Source organism: Danio aesculapii, chromosome 15 (assembly GCF_903798145.1).
Source record: "Danio aesculapii chromosome 15, fDanAes4.1, whole genome shotgun sequence".
Taxonomy (NCBI): domain Eukaryota; kingdom Metazoa; phylum Chordata; class Actinopteri; order Cypriniformes; family Danionidae; genus Danio; species Danio aesculapii.
This window is the reverse complement of record NC_079449.1, coordinates 30,456,252-30,478,805: the sequence shown is the minus strand read 5'-3', so window position 1 is coordinate 30,478,805 and position 22,554 is coordinate 30,456,252. Positions and strand designations below refer to the sequence as shown.

Sequence of the window (22,554 nt, the reverse complement as noted above, 5' to 3'; positions counted from 1 at the left end):
AATGCATGCAGGGTTTTTTTTGTGTTTACATGGTCAAAGAACAGATCCAATCAGTGTCACATACAGTATGAGTCAAAAATCAGAATTGGGTCACATTTAACTGGCAGTGGAAACGGGGCCTAAGTGCACACATTCAGTTACGTTAATGGCTCAGCAGAATGGTCAAGATTCTGTTTGTGTCAAGCCATTTTCATTGACAAAAGCAACAGAAAACTTGTTTTGAACATGACTTGAGCTTCGCACAGTGCTGCACTATTGACGATATACACTGGGGAAAATTCTGTAATGTGACTGCACCTGAACACTGTGATTCCAGCAACTTTTATTCACTAGTGTAACAGTTCAAACACTACGAGTGAGAAATACGGGTCAGTCTCAAGGCACTGCATGACTTGCATGATTCTGATGTTGTGTGTTTGTTTTGTCCTCTTGTTTGTGGCAATTCTTCCAAACTCTGGTAGGCTGGCAGTGATAGGAGATGGCCTCAAAACGCAAGATCAAGTTGTCAGGACTTGGCAAATAGACTCTACTGTTAAATGTGTGTGTGCATGCGAATTGAAAACAAAGCCGGGAACACAGAGACACAGTGGGAAACGGTGGGCCAGGAGTGGTTGCTGCCCCTCCATAATAAATACACACTCCTGAGCTGGTAGGTGAGCTTTGGTGAGTAAAGTCTTTGTGATTGCAGATCTTTAAATGTGAATGTGATACTCTTGAATTCCACTTAAAAACATCTCTCGAGTGTCATTTTTCAGCATTTCATCACAGTCAATCCCAGCGAAATGTCATCGCAGAAACTTTTCCAGAATGGCTTGATGTCATTTGGCATTTTTCTCCCCATTGGAAACACATGTCATGAGACAAATGGTAGAAATGAGAGTAGATTTCTGCACATCCAGGCTGCAACTGAACAATATCTCCAACGGCAATAAAAGGCATTTTGGATGGCGAGTGAGTCTTTTTGACTTCTCCCTTTTTTTTGGATCCAGGAAAGCCTCTGGTGAATACCTGTCTGTGCAGCTGAGCCAGTTTACAACATCTCCAGGAAACAGGGAAGTTAGAGAATCAAGTTTTTTCCTCTCGCTGGGAATAAGAGGTGCGGGTCTCCCTGCTGAATGCTTTTGTGGTTTGTTTCAGTTCATGAACTGTGTGTAGCCCTCGGCTCCTGTCACGATCACATCCATCCATATCCTCATGGCCTCGGCGGACGGAGCCACCATGTAATACAGTCTGTCGTGTGTTTTCACACAGAAGGTCAGCGACGGGGTCGGGCTCTGAGACCAAAAACACACAGTCAGATTAGTCACTGTTAATCTGCCAGTTAGTTATTAAAGCACATGTATTATCTGCTGGTTATGCTTTAAGTGATATATATTTTTTCAGAAATCTACACTACCGGTCGAAAGTTTGGGGTCAGTTTTTTTTTAAAGAAAATTATTCTGTTCATCAAGGCGGCATTTATTGTAAAAAAAAAAAGTTAAATATTTATGAAAAATTCAAATGACTGCTTTCTTATTGTATGGGGTTTTAGATGAAATTATTACTCCAGTCATTATTGCTTTTATTATGATTTTATTACTACCATTAATAATAATAATAATAATAATAATAATAATAATAATAATAATAATGATAATAATAATAACAACAATAATAATAATAATAATAATAATAACAATAATAATAATAATAATAATAATAATAATAATAATAGTCATAATAATAATAATAATAATAATAATAATAATAATAATAATAATAATAATATTGGAGTGATTTCTGAAGCATCATGTGACTGAAGACTGATGTAATGAAGCTGAAATTTCATCTTTTAAATCACTGGAATAAAAGATTAAATTAAATGATAAACTACTGTTGAACAGTTCTTTTATAGTGCAATAACATTTCACAATTTTACTGTACTGTACTGTATTTTTGATTAAATAAATGCAGCCTTGGTGAACAGCATTGTTAAAAGTGATTAGTTATTAAAAGTGAGTAAACAAATTGCCTTAAAAGCAACAAGTTGATTTTGATTAAGTTGGCTTGACTTAAATTTTGCAATTCTATGATTTTACTCACTTTTTAAAATACAGTTAACTAATCGCTTTTTAAGCTTATTTTAAAACCTTGAAAAACGATACTAACCCCAAACTATTGACCGGTAGTGTTTAAAAATGTAGTTTTTGTATGTAGAGTTTCAGATAATTCCACATTCAAAGTAAAAATGTATAAGGAAAAAAAAAAAAAAAAAAAAATATATATATATATATATATATATATATATATATATATATATATTGCATGAGATTACAAGTTTTATATTGCAAAAAATTCCAAGTTTTTACACGTTCACACACTAGATCAAACTACTTAATTATAATGAGCTGAATCAACACAATTCTTGAGATTTTTTTGGAATAACTTAATTGTTCTATGTTCAATCCACTTAAACTTGTAACAACAATAATGTTAACTTAATCGATTAGTTGGGGCACAAAGAAATTGTGTGGAACCCAGCATTTTTTACAATGTACACTCAAAAAAATACTTTTACTGCTTGTTCAAACTACTTACTTAATATGAGTTAAACCAACACAATTCTGAAGTTTTATAGGGGGACAACTTAATTGTTTTATGTTTAATCCACTTAAATTAGTAAAAACAATTAACTAAATCGATTTGTGGAAGGACTGGGCTATATGCACAGCTAGTGTTTTTCAGCCAATGATGAACTTCCAGTGAAAGCTTTATGTGACTATGTTCAATTTTATAAGGTTCCTATTACAACATCTATGTTGTAATGTAATTCAAATATATTCAGTTGAATAGACTTAAAGGGCACCTAGTTTACCCTTTTTTTAAGATTTAATATTAATATTAAGGTTCTTCTGAGTGTGCCAGTTTAGGTTCAGTTCAAATCACAGTTCAGATTTTTTATTATAATGTGTTAAAATGTGTTATTTTGGGGGTGTGTACACAGCTCGCTGTTTTAGGGGTGTGTTGCTTAACATGAAAATTAGTTTAGACTTCTCGCCCAACGTAACAAGGGGGGCGGAGCCAAGAGCTCCCCCGCTTTGTGTTTGGCAACAGACAGGCAGACAGAGAGAAGCAACATGAGTGAGAGGACCAGCATTCAGAAATATGAGGTCTCCTGAGTCATGGCTGGGCGCCGCGGACAGCCGCCTACTTGCGCCGCCGTTGTGTGTACCCTGATAAAAACCTATGTTTAGAATTCTAAAATGCATGGTGCTGCGTGGTGCGATGCCGAGCGGCGCGTCTGGTGTGCGACCTGCAAGCAAATTTGTTATTTAATTTCCAATAGAGGGACGCACACGTGAGGCAACACACTCGCACTTTCCAGCAGCACCTAATTAAGATCACAGGGAGCTTCTGTGACTGCGAGAAATGCAAATGGCTGAAGTTTAAGGTAGACGCAATGAAAAGTACACATGTTTGCAAACCTACCTAAAGTTACAAACAATAATTCCGATGAGCGCTATGTGGTGAATATTGATCTTGTGTTGAGCCCAATGAGCCTTACATCTAAAAATAGATGAAGGGTGTTCCTTTGGTGACATCGCTTTGAGTCACACACTGAAAATAGCGGACGTGAAACAACAAACTGAGGATATGGTGATGCACGCCTGTCAATTAATTCGGTGGGCGGGGGGATCACACTCATACGTCAAGTTGTGGTTGATCAATTGGTCCACCGTTTTTATGTTGTTAAATAAAAAAAAAAAAGGACTGGGTGTCTTTATCTCACCCCTGTCCAAACAGCTTGAAAAGTAGGTTTTTCACCATAGGTGCCCTTTAAGCATTCATTTGGTTGTTAAAGCGTAAAAAGAGACGCAAGACTGTTTAAACGCAGGCGTCATCATTAACAACAGGCTAGCGCAGAAACTCCATAGAAAATACTGGGGTAAAATTTATTTCCCTATTTTAAAGACATGGTGTGGAAAAATATAATGTAATACAGTGCTTCTTGTTTGGACTGATAGCCACTTCATATTGTATCTCAGCCAGGCAGTGAAGATAGCTGTGTTTTAGAGAAATCACATCCTAAATGCAGCGAGTTTGTATGGCATTGTATGAGTTTGTTGGATGACAATTCACTGGAAGCCCTGAGGCTGGCTGACTGAAATTAAAAGTTTGTGTGCTTATACCCCATTGTTAGGAACAAGCATTGTTTAAATGACGTTTGCTGTTTGTTCAATTTACTTACGTAAAATGAGCTGAAACAACATAACTCATGAGTTTTTTGGAGACTTAATTGTTTTATGTTCAATATACTTAAATGTCTAAAAAAAGTATTTCTTTATGTTGTCTAAACACAAATTAATTGTGTGGAACTCTGCTTTTTTTAGTGTATGAATTTTTAGCACAATACACAATATTAATGTTTTAGCTTCTAACAAGTTAAGAAATCTAAATTTGGTGGACTAACCCTGATATTCAATCACAACAAATGAAAACATTTCATATTCTGACCAATTGTCATTTATTTACTTTAATTATATTCTAAAACAAACTCTACAGTGAGTAAATCTTCATTAATAGTACTTAATAATCAATCATAATGAATGTATAGTAATTCATTTATATTCAATTTGAATCCAATTGGTGTCATTTAATTTAATACAATTTCAGAATTTCCTTAATAGTTACTAATAATGATTTTATTATGTAGATGATATATTTCAGACTTAATAATGTGTTGTGAATGAATTTAAAATGTAAGACTTTATATTTAGTCTTATCTATATTTATACATTTCATATTATATTAAACCTGTTTTTAATGTAACCAAAACAACAAACAAATCTTATTTCCCCCCTAAAATCTAGACGTTTCTAAATCTTTTCAATCCAGTGGCATTATCCTCTCAATATTCAATAATTCACCTCACAAACACATTGTGCTCAGCATGTTTATCTTCACCGCACCTCAGCCTGAATTTAATCTAGTCTGTTCTTTCACCTTGTTTTAATTTTGCTCACGGTTTTGAAGGAGGAAATTGCATTCATGTTGCATAAAGACATTGTTTGCCTGGTTCCATCAATTTAAGAAACACTTGCACCAAAAAGCAGACTTAAATTTGTTTTTTACTAACTTAAAATAACAGGAATGATTCCTGAGCAGTGTTCATTTCGTTCATCTAGTTCGAAAACTAAATAAAAATTAAGTGATGATGACATTTACATATTACTTATGATCGAAATAAACAATGGATATCTAATTTTTGATCTTAAATGGAAAAGCTTTATTTCATATTTTATTGAGATTAATTAAATTACACTTAAATGAAACCAAATATATTTTACTCAACTAAATCTACAGTAGATTTAGATGACTAAAATCTTATGAAATTTAGTCGAGTAAAGATAGACAAAAACTAAAATGATTCAGAAGACTAAAATATGACTAAAACCAAATCAAAAATGAGCAGGAGGTGCTTCTAAAAATACAGTAAGTAGTTCTTGTCTTCAAGATGCTGATTATTAAAGGACACTTCAGACACTATAACAACATGCAATGCAAACAAATGGGATTCTAAGATAGTCAGGGATTAAATTATGTAAAGGCAAGACTTTGCAGGTGAATGTGGTAAAAAAAAGAGTTAATTGATTACGCTAATTATTGTAAAAAGTTTTTGCAAGTAGCTTACAATGATGGAGATTGGTTCAGAGATGGCAGCCGCTTGACATGACCAAATTGAAGGACATTATTTGTGCTTTACATTTATGGCTGGTATTATGATGTGCGTCAAAATGATAAAGGAAACAAAGATACTGTAGTTAACAAAAATAAACAAATAAATAAATAAACGATGAAGCGCAACAAAACTAAAACTTAAAGTCTGCGTGAACCGGAAGTTACTGAGACTTTTATTTCAGTGTGCTGATGTACTTACAACTGAAACAGAATATTGAACAGGGGTGGGGCTTTGTTTTTGTATGGAGCCAGATCAGTCTCAAAAATATCATTTTACATTTAAAAAAATAAAATTCATACATGCACAGCACAATTCACATGATCCTTTACAAAATCTTTGTAAATTCAAAACACAATTCATAAATTCAGCACACAATTAGTGATTTCACAAGTAAAAATCATGAATTAATTGGATTTGTGTATTTATGAATTGTGTTTTGAATTTACGAATAGGATTTGTTTATTTATGAATCGTGTGTTGAATTCATGAATTGGATTTGTGTATTTACGAGTTGCGTTTTGAATTTATTAACTGGATTTGTGTATTTACAAATTGTGTTTTGAATTTATTAATTAGATTTGTTTATTTATCAATTGGGTTTTGAATTTTTGAATTGGATTTGTTTATTTATGAATCGTGTGTTGAATTTATGAATTGGATTTGTTTATTTATGAATCGTGTGTTGAATTTATGAATTGGATTTGTGTATTTACGAATTGTGTTTTGAATTTGCGTATTGGATTTGTTTATTTATGAATTGGGTTTTGAATTTTTGAATTGGATTTGCATTTTATGAATCATATTTTGAATTTCCGAAATGGATTTGCATATTTATGAATTTCATTTAGATTTTATGAATTGGATTTGTGTATTTATAAATCGTGTTTAGATTTTACGAATTGGATTTGTTTGTGAATCGTGTTTTGAATTTACGAATTGGATTTGTTTATTTATGAATGGTGTTTTGAATTTACGAATTGGATTTGTTTATGAATCGTGTTTTGAATTCACGAATTGGATTTGTTTATGAATTGTGTTTTGAATTCACGAATTGGATTTGTTTATGAATCGTGTTTTGAATTCACGAATTGGATTTGTTTATGAATCGTGTTTTGAATTCACGAATTGGATTTGTTTATGAATCGTGTTTTGAATTCACGAATTGGATTTGTTTATGAATCGTGTTTAGAATTTACGAATTGGATTTGTTTATGAATCGTGTTTTGAATTTACGAATTGGATTTGTGTATTTTTTAATTATGTTTTGAGTTTGTAAATTGGATTTTGTAAATGTGACTTGTGTTGTAGAAGTATAAACTATATTTTGTGAATGCATTTTTTTTTTGACTGATCTGGCTTCATATTTTTGCATGTCCTTGTAGCAAACTAGAGAGGTGTGGTTAAGAATATTGTGGCTGAAGCTGTCAAACTGATTTCAACAGAAGGACCAATACTCCAAACACAGAAGCTAATCATCAGATTTTGATCTTTTTTTTCCAATAGATTAACAGAATAATTGTTCACCTAAAGAATAACAATGTGCGCTACCAAAATAAAATGGTACATTTTGATTTCACACAGACTTTAAATGTGTATTTTAGATGTTTTCTTTACATTAAACATTTAAAAAATCATGGTGTGTTTTTTCCTGCAGTGTCTGGCCTTAATGCGGCTTATCCAATCACATCACACAAAAAGAAGCGTATAATACACCACACATCTGCTTCTGTGGGATTATTATGCTATATACACACACTTATCATCTCATCAGAGGTGGGAGTAGTAAAAAAATCACTAAAGGGAAATATACACTCATCATAAATGCATTACACTCTCATCCTAACTATTCAAAAACCTTCATTTGCGCTTAGCGAAAGTGCAAATTGCCCCTTATTTCAAAACAGAGAAACACAAGGTATGTTAATTAGTCAGGAGGGATTGAGTATTAGAGCAGACATGCAGGATTGAAGCTAGCGGTGGAGAACCCATACGTACGTTTGTCAGATTCAGATTGAAAAATCCTTTCTGTGAAAACAGTCGGCAAAGCAAAAGAATGAAGAAAAAAAAAAGAAGAAGGGTGGGGAACATTGACAGCAGAGTTACAGCATGAGAGACAAAAAAGAGAAGAAAGAAGCGAACAGAAGAAGATCAAAGCAAATGGTGCAAGAGGAGCAGAGCAGAAGAACAGCGGGAGGTGAAGGAGAGAAAGAGCTGCACTTAAACAAGGCTTTCTCCCTTTCTGATGGGACTCGTACCTTTGTGGCGCTGCGCAGGTGATCGTAGTAAACCTCCTCGATGGCCTGGAAGTAGATCACACCCTTCAGCTTGCTCTCATGTTTGTCTGACAACCAGAAGAGAGAACGTTTCATTACCGCAGGTCATCAGAATGTCTGGAAGAGATACTAAAATAAAATCTGAAACAATGCTGCTTTTCATATCTAAGATTTAACGCTACTGGGATGAATGGCATTGAATGGCGTACTTTTAAATGAATTATTCATTATGGATCAGAAACGAATGTAAATAATTGTATGTTATTCATAAAAATAATTGCTGAAATACATTTATTTTGAATGTATTACAGTGCATTAAGCCTAAACATTTATTACTGAAAAACACATAAAAAGATTAATTTTACATGCATAAACTTTCACTTTCAACTAAAAATATTTTAGTTTTTTTTATTTTGACAATATCTTTTGTAATGTAACTTAAAACAAGTTTTGAGTTTTGTTCCTTTGCTAAAAAAAAATATGTATGCATATATATTTGTACTTATATATATTTGTATGCATATAATTTGTATGTGTATTTCAAATTTCTCACATATGTAATTATTGAAAAAGGGAAAAAGCGTAAATAATATGGAAAAAACACCTAATTAAAGACTTAAAATTATGAGAATGTAAGTAAACTTAACATGTACTAATATTTAAAGTATCAGTGTTTATATCCTAATACATTCATTTGAAATTCATTTAAGTTTAGTGCGAATACAACTGGTGTATTTTTATATAATATAAAGAGTTCAGATGCCAAAACCTCTAAATGCTGTCTGGAATATTCTCCTAAAATTAGCATTTTTCTCAGCCTCCTATGTTTATGTTCAGTTATTCCACTTTAAAGGCAATGAAAAGAACGTATTAATCACTGTTACAGTAAAATTATTGAGCCTATACCATTATTGAGCCTATACCATTATTGAGTCTATACACAGGAGTTGGAGAAAAACGCTAATTTTAGAAGAATTTAAAAGTTTTTGTATCTAAACTCTTCATATAGTTTCATCATTTTCTTAATGCTGACGCTGATGTGTGAGGGCATTCAGATTTGTTTCAGATATATTTCAGACTTCATGACAGTTTTATTTACAGTATAATTAAACCACATTATTATATATTACACAAATCACAAGTGTTAATAATAATGTAGATGCAATTTTATTATACTGCTCATGTAATATTTCAGACAACATACAGTTGAAGTCAGAATTATTAGCCCCTCTTTGAATTTTTTTCTCTCTTTTAAATATTTCCCAAATGATGTTTAACAGAGCAAGGACATTTTCACAGTGTGTCTGATAATATTTTTTTAAATATTTGTTTTATTTTGGCTAATAAAAGCAGTTTTTAATTTTGTAAAAACCATTTTAGGGTCAAGATTAATAACCCCTGAAACTATATTTTATCGATAGTCTACTGAACAAACCATCGTTAAACAATAACTTGCCTAATTACCCTATCATGCCTAGTTAACCTAATTAACCCAGTTAAGCCTTTAAATATCACTTTAAGCTGTATAGAAGTGTCTTGAAAAATATCTAGTCAAATATTATTTACTGTCATCATGACAAAGATAAAATAAATCAGTTATTAGAGATGAGTTATTAAAACTATTAAGTTTAGAAATGTGTTGAAAAAATCTCTCTGTTAAACAAAAATTGGCGGAAAAAAATAAACAGGGGGGCTAATAATTCAGGGGGGCTAATAATTCTGACTTCAACTGTATATTGATAATCTTTTAAATGTTTTTTGATATGTAAAAATCATTTGTGTTTAATTGTCAAATTCTATTAATTAAAAGTAAGTTTTTTAATAACTAAAAAAGTGTAAAATGCAGTAATAACATTTAGAAATTTCCTGAGATTCCCCATTTACCAAGAAGCTGCTGAAAAACACATTAAATTACAAGCGTTTTCTAAGCGAGCGATTCTTCAGCTTCTGCTACAAGTTCTAAACGCAGATCATGAGACTGAAAAACATCAAAACAAGGCAAATTAACTCGAGTAGCAAAAAGCAAACAACACACATTCTCTGAAAACAACCTTTTCCAAGTTTTTTCTTTTGGGGGGGGGAGAAAAACAAGACAAAACCACTGATTAACACAATGTTTTTGCACGCGATGGTTTGAAAAACAAATAAGCCCCCAGTCCCCGGGAGAATAATGATCTGCTAAGCACCGATGTGACCTTGTTACTGTGCTGCAAAACCCCTTCATTTTTTTTCACCCCGTGCTGAAATAAGCAGCGAGGCTCACGCTTTGCCGAGCGCCACGGCTGGATGATGAGCACGATTTCCTCAGCATTGCGGCAGATTTCATCAGCATCAGATAGCATGCGGACGGGCTTCTGGTTATTTGTATGCCCCTGGCTAACCCGAGGCTATCGGAAATCATGGCAGCCACTGTGAGCTTAAGAATTACTAATTATCCGTATCCCCCCACCGCTGGATTCACCCACAATCCACTCTTTGTTCTGCCCTCGTTTCTTTTTTTTTCCCGACCTCGAGGGGGGACGAAAGCATAGCGTCGCGTTGGCATTAGCATAGTGCGCAGTAAGGAAGACGACGTACCGGCGTAGTAAGAGAACGTCCTTTTGAGGCGATCAAAGACGAACCAGCGCTTCTTCCAGGATTTGATCTTGCCGCCCATCTTGACCAGAAAGCCCTTGCACATCTTCTCGGTGAGGATGACGTGGTAGCAGGTGTCCACGCTGTGGCCTGAAGACTCGATGTGCGAACGCAGGTCAAACTCCTCTTTGCGGATGGGCAGGTAGCGGGTCATCGGACGGGCCTGCAAAAGCATTGAGATTCAATGATGCTTCTAAAATGTAGTTCTTTTAAACACTGATTTGTTTTATTTACTCATTTATTGTTTCAATATTAGTTGTTTTCATTAGTTCTATGAAGTTTCTTAATGAAGAAAATAGTTGACATTATTGCATGACTGCTTAACATCTAAAAAAGAAATGTTTGTGAAATCAGGCAGTTCCACTTTGGAATTATGAAGAAGGGGGGCAACTGCAACTTTGTATCTCACAAGTCTGACAGAATTGCAACATATTAACTCAAACTGCAAGGAAAAAGATTGTAACTATTTGTACTAATTGAAATAATTAATGTTATTTCTCTTTACTGATGACATTTTTAGAATGAAATGTTATTAAAATTAATCATTTCAATTAAATATATTAATATTTTTTAAAACAAAGTGAAGAGAATTAGAAAAAAACTCTTTTCTGTTTGATCCCTTTATAGTTTTAGAAAACATATGTAAACTTCTGATTGTAACTTTATCATTAATATAATTTTTTTTCTTTCATAATGTTTTAGTGAAATATTTGTTTTAAAGTACTACAAAAATTACAAATGTCATATAATTTAATTAATAATGGAATTAAGAAACGTTACTTTGCTTTACTGATTAATTATTTTTTAATTAAAAAGTCGTTAAAATGATTTCTTTTATATATATTTTTCAAAATAAAGTGCAAAAATCAAATCAAATCAAAATAAAATAATAAAGGTTATCATACAGTCAGAATCATATACCTAAATTTAGAAATATTTATTCAGTAAAAATTAACAAATGTAGGTCTTAATAACAAACTGTCATTGTAAAGTGTTTCTCTTATTTTCTTTCCCTTTTTTCTCTTTAAGGAATGTATACTCCTTTGCAATAAATAATCTTGAAAAAAATTAAGTTTTTAAACAATTGTTAACAGCATGGTAATTTGACTAATATTTCTTCCTTTTAAAATTTCTTTAAAAACCTACAGATAAAAATATTTCCAAATAAAAAAACCTGGAATCACTTTTAGTTTAAAAATAAAATAAAATAAAATAAAATAAAATAAAATAAAATAAAATAAAATAAAATAAATAAAAAATATATAATAAAAAGAATAAAATAAATAAATAAAATATATATAAAAAAATAATAATAAAAAAAAAATAAATTAAAAAATGTTAAATTAAATTAAATAAAATAACATAACATAACATAACATAACATAACATAACAAATCAAAATAAAATAAAATAAAATAAAATAAAATAAAATAAAATAAAATAAAATAAAATAAAATAAAATAAAATAAAATAAAATAAAATAAAATACAATTAACAGCATAAATCCGCAGTCCGTGTTGAATCAGCCTGACATCCGGCCCATCGCTGATCTTTGACTGCTCACCTGAGAGAAGTTTCTGGCCCTCATCTTGACCTCCTTCTCGATGAGCTGCTGTCTGTGCAGCGTCTCCTCCTGCAGCCTCTTCTCGGCCTCCTCTCTCCTCCTCCGCTCCTCCTCCAGCATCAGCTTACGGCTGTGAGTCTCTCGCTCCTGCCGCCCAGAACACACTCATTAAACATGCACTGAGATTGATATTGTTACCATATCGACTTCATATCGACAACAGCAACTCACTCTGGACTCTATGAGCCGAGCTTTCTCCAGCTGCGCCTCCTTCAACATCTTCTCCATCTCTTCAATCTTCAGCGCATCCATACCGCTGGCACTGCCATCACAAAAAACAAAACAAATACAAAAGAAAGTCAGTCTCCGTTAACTACTGTTTACTGAAAGGGGGAATCGACTACGTTTGAAGCAACATTTAGTTGCGCAAGCGTTGGGCGAAAGTGCCCGTCGGTCATCAGTGATGGAATTGAGAGCAGCAGAAGTGAGATTACGAAACGTTTCGTCATATATGAAAATACAGCCGGATTGCACATACAGTACAAGCATGAAAATCTGCCGTGAAACATGAAATGAAGCACACACGGACTATAAACACGGAACGAGAAAAATGTGTAGTGGATTTTTTTCTCTGGAGAAGAAGACGCGCGGAGTAGCTTGAAGCTTTATGAAGACAAGAGTAAACAAACTGCTTGAGAACATTTCAAGTAAACAAAGTGTCTCGTGAGAGAGAAACAGCTGAAGGCCGTGTGTTTACAAAGCGCTGCGTCCCGCTCGGTCCTGCTCCTCCATACTTCACTGCCTTTTGTTTACAGCATCTTCACGCGTTTCCCCATGACGAAGCTTGTAACTGGAGACTTCATGTCAAGGGCTGAATTGGGTTGCAGGCTATTCTGAAGCCAAATGAGAACGCCTTTGAAATTGAGATGTAGAATTCGGTTCATTCCTGAAATCATTCTGAATATTTGGATGTAAATTCAAATGGAACGGCATTCTGAGAGATTTCTTTATCCCAGCAGGCACATTGATGTCAAAACGACATAAAAAAACCCTGCCAAAAATGCTAATCAATTTGATGTCAAAATTTTGACATCCACACACTGATGCCCTTTGACCTACAAAATAATGACACAAATATTATTATAACATGAGAAAGTTTTTTTTTTTTAATCTGAAAGCTTTAACTCCAGACTCTAAATTCACACTGCATTTGTATCTCTACAATTCATGCAATGTTGGTGTCAAAAATGACGTCAAATTGACATCTAACATTAGCGTCAATAACGTTTTTGGATGCCAGTGTTGGATGTCAATTTAAGGTAGTCAATTGTCATTAAATTTTTTAACATGTTATTTTATGCCTTAAAATAACATCAAGGTGCCAACTGGGATGGCTGGAAGTGTACTTGAATTATAAATGTGTATTATTAAAGAGTGTACTTTTAATAATGCAGTAATACTGTTCAAAGATTTGAGGATCAGAGAGATATATTTTATTTATCTTTATAAAGAAAATGACAACATTTATCTGCAAAATTAAGTGTAGAATTTAATAATACACTGAACTTTTTACACTGAAAGATTTAAGGTCAGTAATGTTTTTAATGATTTTTTATTGTTTTATTTTTTAAAGAATTTATTCATTTATTCTATTCAGTAAAATAGAATTAAAATTTTCATAGCAGTTTGGAAAAATCAAGGTTTTAAAACCGAAAACATTTTCTGTAATGCCATTCCTATGGTATATGTAAGATTTTGTTGCTGTTGTTGTTTTGCTGTTTTTTTTAGGACAACAGTATCTCCAGTAGAAAAGATATCCAAAGATGCCAATTTAAATTGTAAAGAAATCTGTGTTTTTGAAACTAATGAAGACAGCATTAGTTTCAAAAACTACGCCTGACATGTTCACTGCTCCAAAATAGTTTCTTAAAATAAAATCTATTGTGTTCAAAGGAGAAAAAAAAGTTTTTTTTTACCCAGACATTTAAGAAGCATATAATTTAGAGCAGTAATCACAATACTGTGAAACTGTGATATTTATATCCAAGGTTATCATACCTTATTATCATATTATTATACCGGCCCATGCCTAATAAAAATATCTCATTCAGTCAAAATTGTAGATCCTAATAACAAACCATCATTGCAAAGTGTTTCTATTAATTTCTTTCCCTTTTTTTAAGGAATGTATACTCCTTTGCAATAAAGAATCTTGAAAAAAAAAATATATATATATACAATTGTTCACAGCACTGTAATTTGACTAATATTTCTTCTTTTAAATTTTTTTAAAAAACCTACAGATAAATATTTCCAAATAAAAAAAACTTGGCAACACTTTAGTTTAGGCCACAATTCACGCTATTAACAAACCATTAACTAACACTCCCAGCTTAATAAACTACTAATTACCTGTTTATTAATAGTTAGTAAGGTAGAAGTTGGATTTAGGCTTTGGGTAGGATTAGGATCATATTTTATAAGTGCTGATAAACAGTTAATATTGTTACAATCTTTACAATCTTTACAATTTTTCCCTCTCCGCTGTCGCCACTGGCTTGCATGGTTCGGGATCTGTAGAGCTGCGCATCGTTGGATTTGCTCTTCAGTATTTGGACTCTCAGTAGTGATTTTAAACCACACTGAACTGAGCTAAACTGAACTGAACTTAAACACTACAAACTGAACTACACTGTTCCTATTTACTGTGACCTTTTATGTGAAGCTGCTTTGACACAATCTACATTGTATAAGTGCTATACAAACAAAGGTGAATTGAAAAACAATAGGCAGGTAGTAATCCAGTAGTTAACAGCATGAAAAGTATTAACAAAAACTTATATGAAATTGTAATTATATTTCACAGTGTTAGTTTATTTTTATTTTTAATTGGATAAATGCAGCTTTATTGTTCATATAAGTGACTTCTTTTAAAAACATGAAAAATATCGGTAACACTTTAGTTTAGGTCACAATCCACGCTATTAACAAACCATTAACTAACACTATCAGCTTAATAAACTACTAATTAGCTGTTTACTAATAGTAATAAGATAGAAGTTTAGGTTTGGGTAGGATCATACTTTATAATGAGCAGTTCATATCTTAATAATAGGTAGTTAACAAGCTAGTAGTTAATAACATGAATTGTGACCTAAACTAAAGTGTTATACCAAAATATCTGTAATATTTACAATCTATGTAGTTTTTTTAAGCCATCCATGTTATTAAACACTAGAACATTTAGTACTATTGCTTTAATTTACTTTAATATTTACTTAATTTACTTAATTTAACTTCTAAATGTGAAATAGATTTTCAACATATCCATAAATAACACATTATATTCAAGCAAATGTTCATTTTGTTAACTCTAATTCACTTCATCCTTTCCATTTCATGTTATTCTTAATGCTATTCATTATTCATCATTCATAATGCTCTAATCTAACCCAAAGCCCTCAAAATGGAGACAAACAACAAAAAAAGCAGGCATGCCTTATTAATTATGCATTTTCTGTGTGCATGTGTTGAAGGAAATCTGTTATGTGCCTGCACCGCATTTCTTTGAATAATAATTAAGCGCAATCCTCCTCCTGTCATTCCAAATCAAACTGCGCTCAAACATTCTCAGCGGCGTGACCGATTCAATTCAATACACAATCCTGAACTGAATTCTCAATTTCACCACATGACTCACATTTACCTTCTCATCTGGCTAATCTCTTGTTTATTAAAGTCAGATTCAGAAATAAGTGTAGACGGACACAAGTATAATAAATGATGTATATATAAAGTTGGTTTTGGTCAGGAAGGATGGATAAGCAAACAGTAAAACCTCAGGCGTGTGTTTATGGAAGAAGTCTTTTCACTTTTGTTGACATTTTTTGCAAGTCCAATTAGTCGTCTGTGTGCGCTGAGTGTCCCTGTTAACTGAAAGCTGACGTTTAACCCAGCAACAACCTACCAGCTTACAGACGTGTCTCTTCACGCACGCCGTTTAAGCCAGAAACAGTCTAATCTGTAGCCTCCAGCATCAAAGACGCTCATTTGTTCTTTCCTTTTGAGGCGGATGAAGAACGAGAGCTGCATTCTGATGCACAGAGTTTCTACACACAGCCATAACACTGCATCACACACCGTTTCATGTGGACGGGGCGTAATACGATTTTAGTCATTATTAAAGTATTAAATCAGTTTGTTTCAGTTTAGATGTTGTATATAATATTTACAGTTCAGGATATTTTATACTGTTTAAAGTTTAATGAATGTTACTTTTATTCATAAGGATATTTTCAATTGGTTAAATAAATGTGAGATAGAGACACGTCACAAAGGAATCACATTTTGAACTTTAAGCCAGAAAGAACTTTGGGAATTTTAATTATAATTGTTTTAAATATTATTTTCATTATTTTTTATTAGTATTTTAGATTTTTACAGAAATCTTTAATTGAAAAACTCATTATAAAACCTTAAACAATTTCCAGACAACAAATATAAAAACATAAAAATATCAAATATTTATTTTATGCAATTAAAATTAAAATATGCACTCTTCCTCAGAGGTTTGAAGTAAGTCAGATGTTTGTCTTGTCTTGAACGATGTCTCGTATATGCTCACCGAGGCTGCATTTAATTAAAAAAATAGAGGATGCTGTAATAATAGAACATATTATTTTCTTTAAAAATAACTAGTCCCATTTTGAATACATTTTTAAATATAATAAAATTCCAGCAATGACTTTAATTTTTCAAAGTTTAAATTTTTTCAAAGTTACATTTTTTTTAAGGCTTAAAATTGAAATCTTAAAGTAAATATTGCTGAATAAATTAAAAGTCTTAAAAACTTCTTACTGATTGCAATATCATATATGCGTATCATATTTGCATATGAGAAGTAATATATACATTCAACGAAATATTTATAACTAAATAAATATAGAAATGTATTAGAGATTTGAAATAAATCTAAATTAATTAAATTAACTTATCTAAATCTATATATATATATACAGTTGAAAACTGAATTATTAAACCCCCTTTGAATGGTTTTTTCTTTTTAAATATTTCCCAAATGATGTTTAACAGAGCAAGGAAATGTTCACATTATGATAATATTTTTTCTTCTGGAGAAAGTCTTATTTATTTAATTTAGGCTTAATTTAAATGTTTTTTAAAAAGCATTTTAAGGTAAAAATTATTAACCCCTTTAAGCTTTATTTTTTCGATAGTTTACAGAACAAACCATCATTATACAATAACCTGCCTAATTAATCCAGTCAAGCCTTTAAATGCCCCTCTAAACTGAATAGAAGTGTCTTGAAAAAATATTATGTACTTTCATCATGGCAAAGATAAAATAAATCAGTTATTAGAAATGAGTTATTAAAACTATTATGTTTAGAAATGTGCTGAAAAAAAAGCTTCTCTGTTAAACAGAAATGGGGGGGAGGGGGGGGGAACATGGGGGCTAATAATTCTGACTTCAACTCTATACAGGCCTGTAGCCATCCTAGTGAAAGGAGGGGGGGGGGGTCCTTTTCTCTAAAAGTGGACCTTTTTTCCCCCACATTTTGTATTTGATTAAAAAGTTTAAATACAGCATTTTGGTGACATGTTATGAAATATTTTGTGCTGGATTAGCTTGTCTTCTGGAATCATGTGCATGTTTTTTGCAGTACAAAAAATAATCACTTTATTGTCAAGTTTCTTACTAAGATCATGATGTGCACATTTTGTCAGTCCAAACACACCAAACATGTTTTTTTCATCTTTATGTGGACTTCACGTAGAGGTAGACATATTGCGAAATTCAATAATGCAATATGTTGTGATAATGTAATAGCAATTATTATTACATTGATAACAAACGTTCAAATTTTTAGAGTTACAAGTGTTTGGCTGTAAAAGGCGCAGGGCAGATTTGCTCCAGGTCATAATTGATTTTATTTAAATAAATTTTGTCTAAAAACAGATAGTAAGACCTGTCCAGTGTTGTCTGGAATGCGTCCCAGACCACCTTCTGAAGTGATAGGATTTATACCCAATCAGAATAAAAGGAATGAAGAGAATAGGTGTAAACAGCCTCAAAAACACCATGATGGGATTAGCGCCTGTAATGTGACAGCTGACGGCTGAGGAAGTAAAGGATGGTAAGGAAGACTGAGGATGGTAAAAATAGGGAATGGGAGGTCACTGGACAAATAATGCCCAATATGCAGGACGTTCCAAATATTCTGAAATATATATATTTTTAATTACATAAAGGACAAACTTTGGACCTTTTGGCTGTGGGGGGTGGGTTGTTCGAACCACCCGAATTCCCCAACCTCCCCCCCACCCCCCCCCACCCCCCGGCTACGGGCATGATATATATAGTTAGATAAATTTGCATGGATGTGCGTAGGAAACCTGTAGGAATCAGAATACAAGTAATAATGAAAATTAATTGATAAAAAAACTAAATAAATCTTTATTTAAGCTAAATAAAATTTAATTCTACAGATTAATTTACACTCCCTATAAATATGGAGTCAAAATCATTTGATTTGGCTCATACCAAGTAAAAGTCATTAAACAGATGGTGGATCATTTATCTCAGTTCAAACATGTAGCGAGAAGCTGCGGATCCACCAGTGATTTCTGTCACGGAGCCATTGGCTAAGCGTTCAAAGAGAGCGACAGACCTGGACATGTTGTCCGGCGAGCAGGCCGAGTTGTTTCCAGTGGAGATGCTGGTGTCCATGCTATCCGAGCTTTCCAGACTTAGCGTGTCGTATGGCTGCTCTCCGCAAGGGGGCGCTGTGTGGTGCAGGATGGAGTGGTGAAGCGCCGGCGCTGGGCTTGAAGAGAAGGGCTGATGGAGCTGTGTTTGAGAGCCGTGCAGCGCCTCCCACTGGCACTGAGCCTCCACTGCAGCTTTCTGCTTCAGCTCCGCCAGACGCCTGCGCTGCTCCTCAATAACCTGCTGACCTGAGGAGGACACACAACACATACACGACGCTCAGAGACACGGCTGACAGAAAAGAGGTCAGCACTGATAGGGAAATAATATAGTAACTGAAAAAACCTGATAAAAATTAGTGCTGCACAATATATCCTTTCTGCAATGTCGAGTAGACCAGACTCCAGTTCATAATACTGTGGAGTCATAGCAAAGTTTAATCTTAATGTTAAGTTAAGTTTCCTTTGCTTGTTTTAAGCATTTTAAACAAATTTAAGCCATTTGGGCATAATGAATGATGTAACTTAAAGAGCTTTGAATTAGGCTATTAACGCAATGAAGACCATGCAGTGTTGTTTTACATTCAATTGTTACATTTCTGTCTGAATACTGTTAGATTCCCCAGAAAGTAAAACACTGCATATTTCATGTTTATCCTCGCTTAATTGCATTTATCTATGCTTTGTTTATTACATTTTATGCAGATACACTCCCCTCTCTATACAGAACATCCCAATCAATCTAACATTATGAATTCTATCCAAATAGAGCTATTTAAATCATCTGGTGTAATTATCATATCATATCACAATATATATATGTATACAGCAGAAAAAAGCAAACAAATATTAAAATGTCAGGGTTTTTTCAATATTGTGCAGGCCTAATAGTAATATAAAATGGAATAACAGAACTTAGAAAATGGCCAAAAGTGAACCAGATAAGCATTTGAAAGCTGTCGGTCTGTTAGACCGAATGGTGCTTTGAAACCCAAGTGACTGCACATCCCGTTAAGATGGCACAGATTGCCCACAATTCACTCCAAATCATGCTTCACACATACACATATAAAAATATGTAGCATACTGTATGTGTGCTGGGTAAACAGCCCAAGCAATACCCCTGATTCAATACTTATATTCAAAATTATAAGTATTTTGAATTATTATAATTTTTTATGATATTATTGAATAATACTGTCACCATCGAAAGCAGGAAAAATGTTTACAATTATTTTGTAAAACGAATAATGAAAATAAAGAATCTACAGTTTTTTACTGAATAAAAGTAAATAAAATGTATAGATTCTTTAAAAAATAAAACTATAAAAAAGAACTAAAATCTTACAATTAAACATTAAACTTTTGAATGATTAAAATCTACACTTAATTTGTTAATAAAAATAAAAGAAAATGCAACTTTTTTAATAAAGTTAGATAAAATATATCTTTCTGACAATCAAACCTTTGAACAATATTAGTGCATCTAAAAAATACAATTCCATCCATGATACAAACCTTAATTAAGATGATCTTATATCTGAGCTAAAACAAAAAGTACAAAAAAATTTGAAAATAATAATAATAATAATAATAATAATAATAATAGTACTACTACTACTACTAATAATAATAATAATAATAATAGTACTACTACTACTACTACTACTACTACTACTACTACTACTAATAATAATAATAATAATAATAATAATAATAATAGTACTACTACTACTACTAATAATAATAATAGTACTACTACTACTACTACTACTACTAATAATAATAATAATAATAACAATAATAATAATAATAATAACAATAATAATAATAATAATAATAATAATAATAATAATAATAATAATAATAATAATAATAATAATAATAATAATAGTACTACTACTACTAATAATAATAATAGTACTACTACTACTACTACTACTAATAATAATAATAAAAATAATAATAATAATAATAATAATAATAATAATAATAATAATAATAATAATAATAATAACAATAATAATAATAATAATAATAATAATAATAATAATAATAATAATAATAGTACTACTACTAATAATAATAATAATAGTACTACTACTACTACTAATAATAATAATAATAATAAAAATAATAATAATAATAATAATAATAATAATAATAATAACAATAATAATAATAATAATAATAATAATAATAATAATAATAATAATAATAATAATAATAATAATATTAATAAAAACAAAACTGGTCTGAGCTTTAAAATGAAATGAAAAAAAAAGATGTTTACTTTACTTTCTTTATTGTCCACAAGTGGAAATTTACCTATGGCTTCACCACACAAACAAATCAGCGATGTTATCTTTTTAAATGATGCAGTAACTGTAACTGTTATTAAACAAAAATAAAGATTACACAGCTGAATAACTAATTAAACTGGTGTTATATTTGACTGGCAGTGCTTCAAAAAAACAAGATTAACACTTATTCTCCATGCATGACTCCCCTATAAATATGCCTAAAGAAAGACATTTGTGGGAAAAAAAGAACATTTAGACACTGTCAGGCCCGTTTCACTGGGCGAAGAAGTGCACAAAATGTTGAGCTAGAATAGACAGAAATGAGGGCGATGGCGATTCTGCTTAGAGCTGGTTCTACCTGCGGGACGGTCCGTACTGGAAGAGGAGGAGGAGGGCAAGATTTCTGTTTGAGGGTAAGCCAGAACAACAAATCAAACACAACAAAAGAAGAGAATCAAAGAAAACTGGCATCCCTTAATCAACAAATATAGAGAAAAAAATAATTTATGTAGAAATAAAAAAAGATCATGTAGTTCTGGAATGACATGAGGACAGAGTACATGATGATTTTTTTTGTAGTAGAACTCTTCATTTTGAGCTAGGTTTGATGCTCATCACCAGTCACTGATGTAATCTTTTACATTGACCACATCATCTGAGAAAGTCAATTTTCTAGCTAAATTGAGAATATTATTTGTAATAAAACATCAGTAATTTCAGCAAGTTTAAGACAACAAATATTAAAATGAGCTCATTTTAATCCTTTCCTTGGTAACATGATTGATAAGGGCATTATTTAAAGAGAAAAAAAATCCTACAATTGATCAGAATGGTCCAAACCAGGGCTTGCAGGCCAAAGTTGGCCCATGGCAACCTTTGAGTTGGCCCACCATCCCACATGAGAAGAGAGTGAGGATGATGGGGAGGGTTGGGGCAAATGCTATAAAAAGAGATCGTAATTTCTAATTTAATGTAACTTTTTTGTTTGTTTGTTTGTTTGTTTTATTTCTGAGCTACAAAAAAGCAAGCTGAAAACAAGTGTTTCAATTAAATGCAGTAAATGAATCAGATTTTTGAAAATACAAATACTGTCACTCAACAGATGGAGGACATATGCAGAAGACGAGCAAATCCAGGCAAAAGACAGGTGCAGCTTGACTAGTGTAGCTAAATTCTGTTATAAATGGGATTGTTTTTTTATTGTAATAAGTTCATTATGAGATTTAAAAACATATACAGTATTATTAATATAAAGCAATGTTTTCTGGTTATTTTAAAACATTAAATTAATTAGGAAATCATTAATGGCGACTTTATTGTTATAAAGTTTGATAT

The 22,554-nt window shown here is 32.1% G+C and overlaps 1 protein-coding gene across 14 annotated transcripts in view; it reads right to left on the bottom strand.

Moving 5' to 3' along the window:
* Positions 1 to 305: 305 nt before the first annotated feature.
* phldb1b (pleckstrin homology-like domain, family B, member 1b) overlaps positions 306 to 22,554 on the bottom strand; it is a 144,835-nt gene continuing 122,586 nt past the window's right edge. For 8 of the 14 annotated variants that reach the window (XM_056474492.1, XM_056474486.1, XM_056474493.1 and 5 more), the window contains 8 exons: positions 21,578 to 21,622; positions 18,880 to 19,165; positions 12,422 to 12,512; positions 12,191 to 12,337; positions 10,570 to 10,789; positions 7,975 to 8,060; positions 7,715 to 7,744; positions 306 to 1,274 (listed from right to left, as the gene is read on the bottom strand). In XM_056474492.1, the coding sequence (XP_056330467.1) occupies positions 1,134 to 1,274; positions 7,715 to 7,744; positions 7,975 to 8,060; positions 10,570 to 10,789; positions 12,191 to 12,337; positions 12,422 to 12,512; positions 18,880 to 19,165; positions 21,578 to 21,622 (1,046 nt within the window). In that variant the 3' untranslated portion in view covers positions 306 to 1,133. The remainder of the gene's footprint in view (positions 1,275 to 7,714; positions 7,745 to 7,974; positions 8,061 to 10,569; positions 10,790 to 12,190; positions 12,338 to 12,421; positions 12,513 to 18,879; positions 19,166 to 21,577; positions 21,623 to 22,554) is intronic. The other 6 variants (XM_056474491.1, XM_056474499.1, XM_056474500.1 and 3 more) reach the window with 3 other exon arrangements.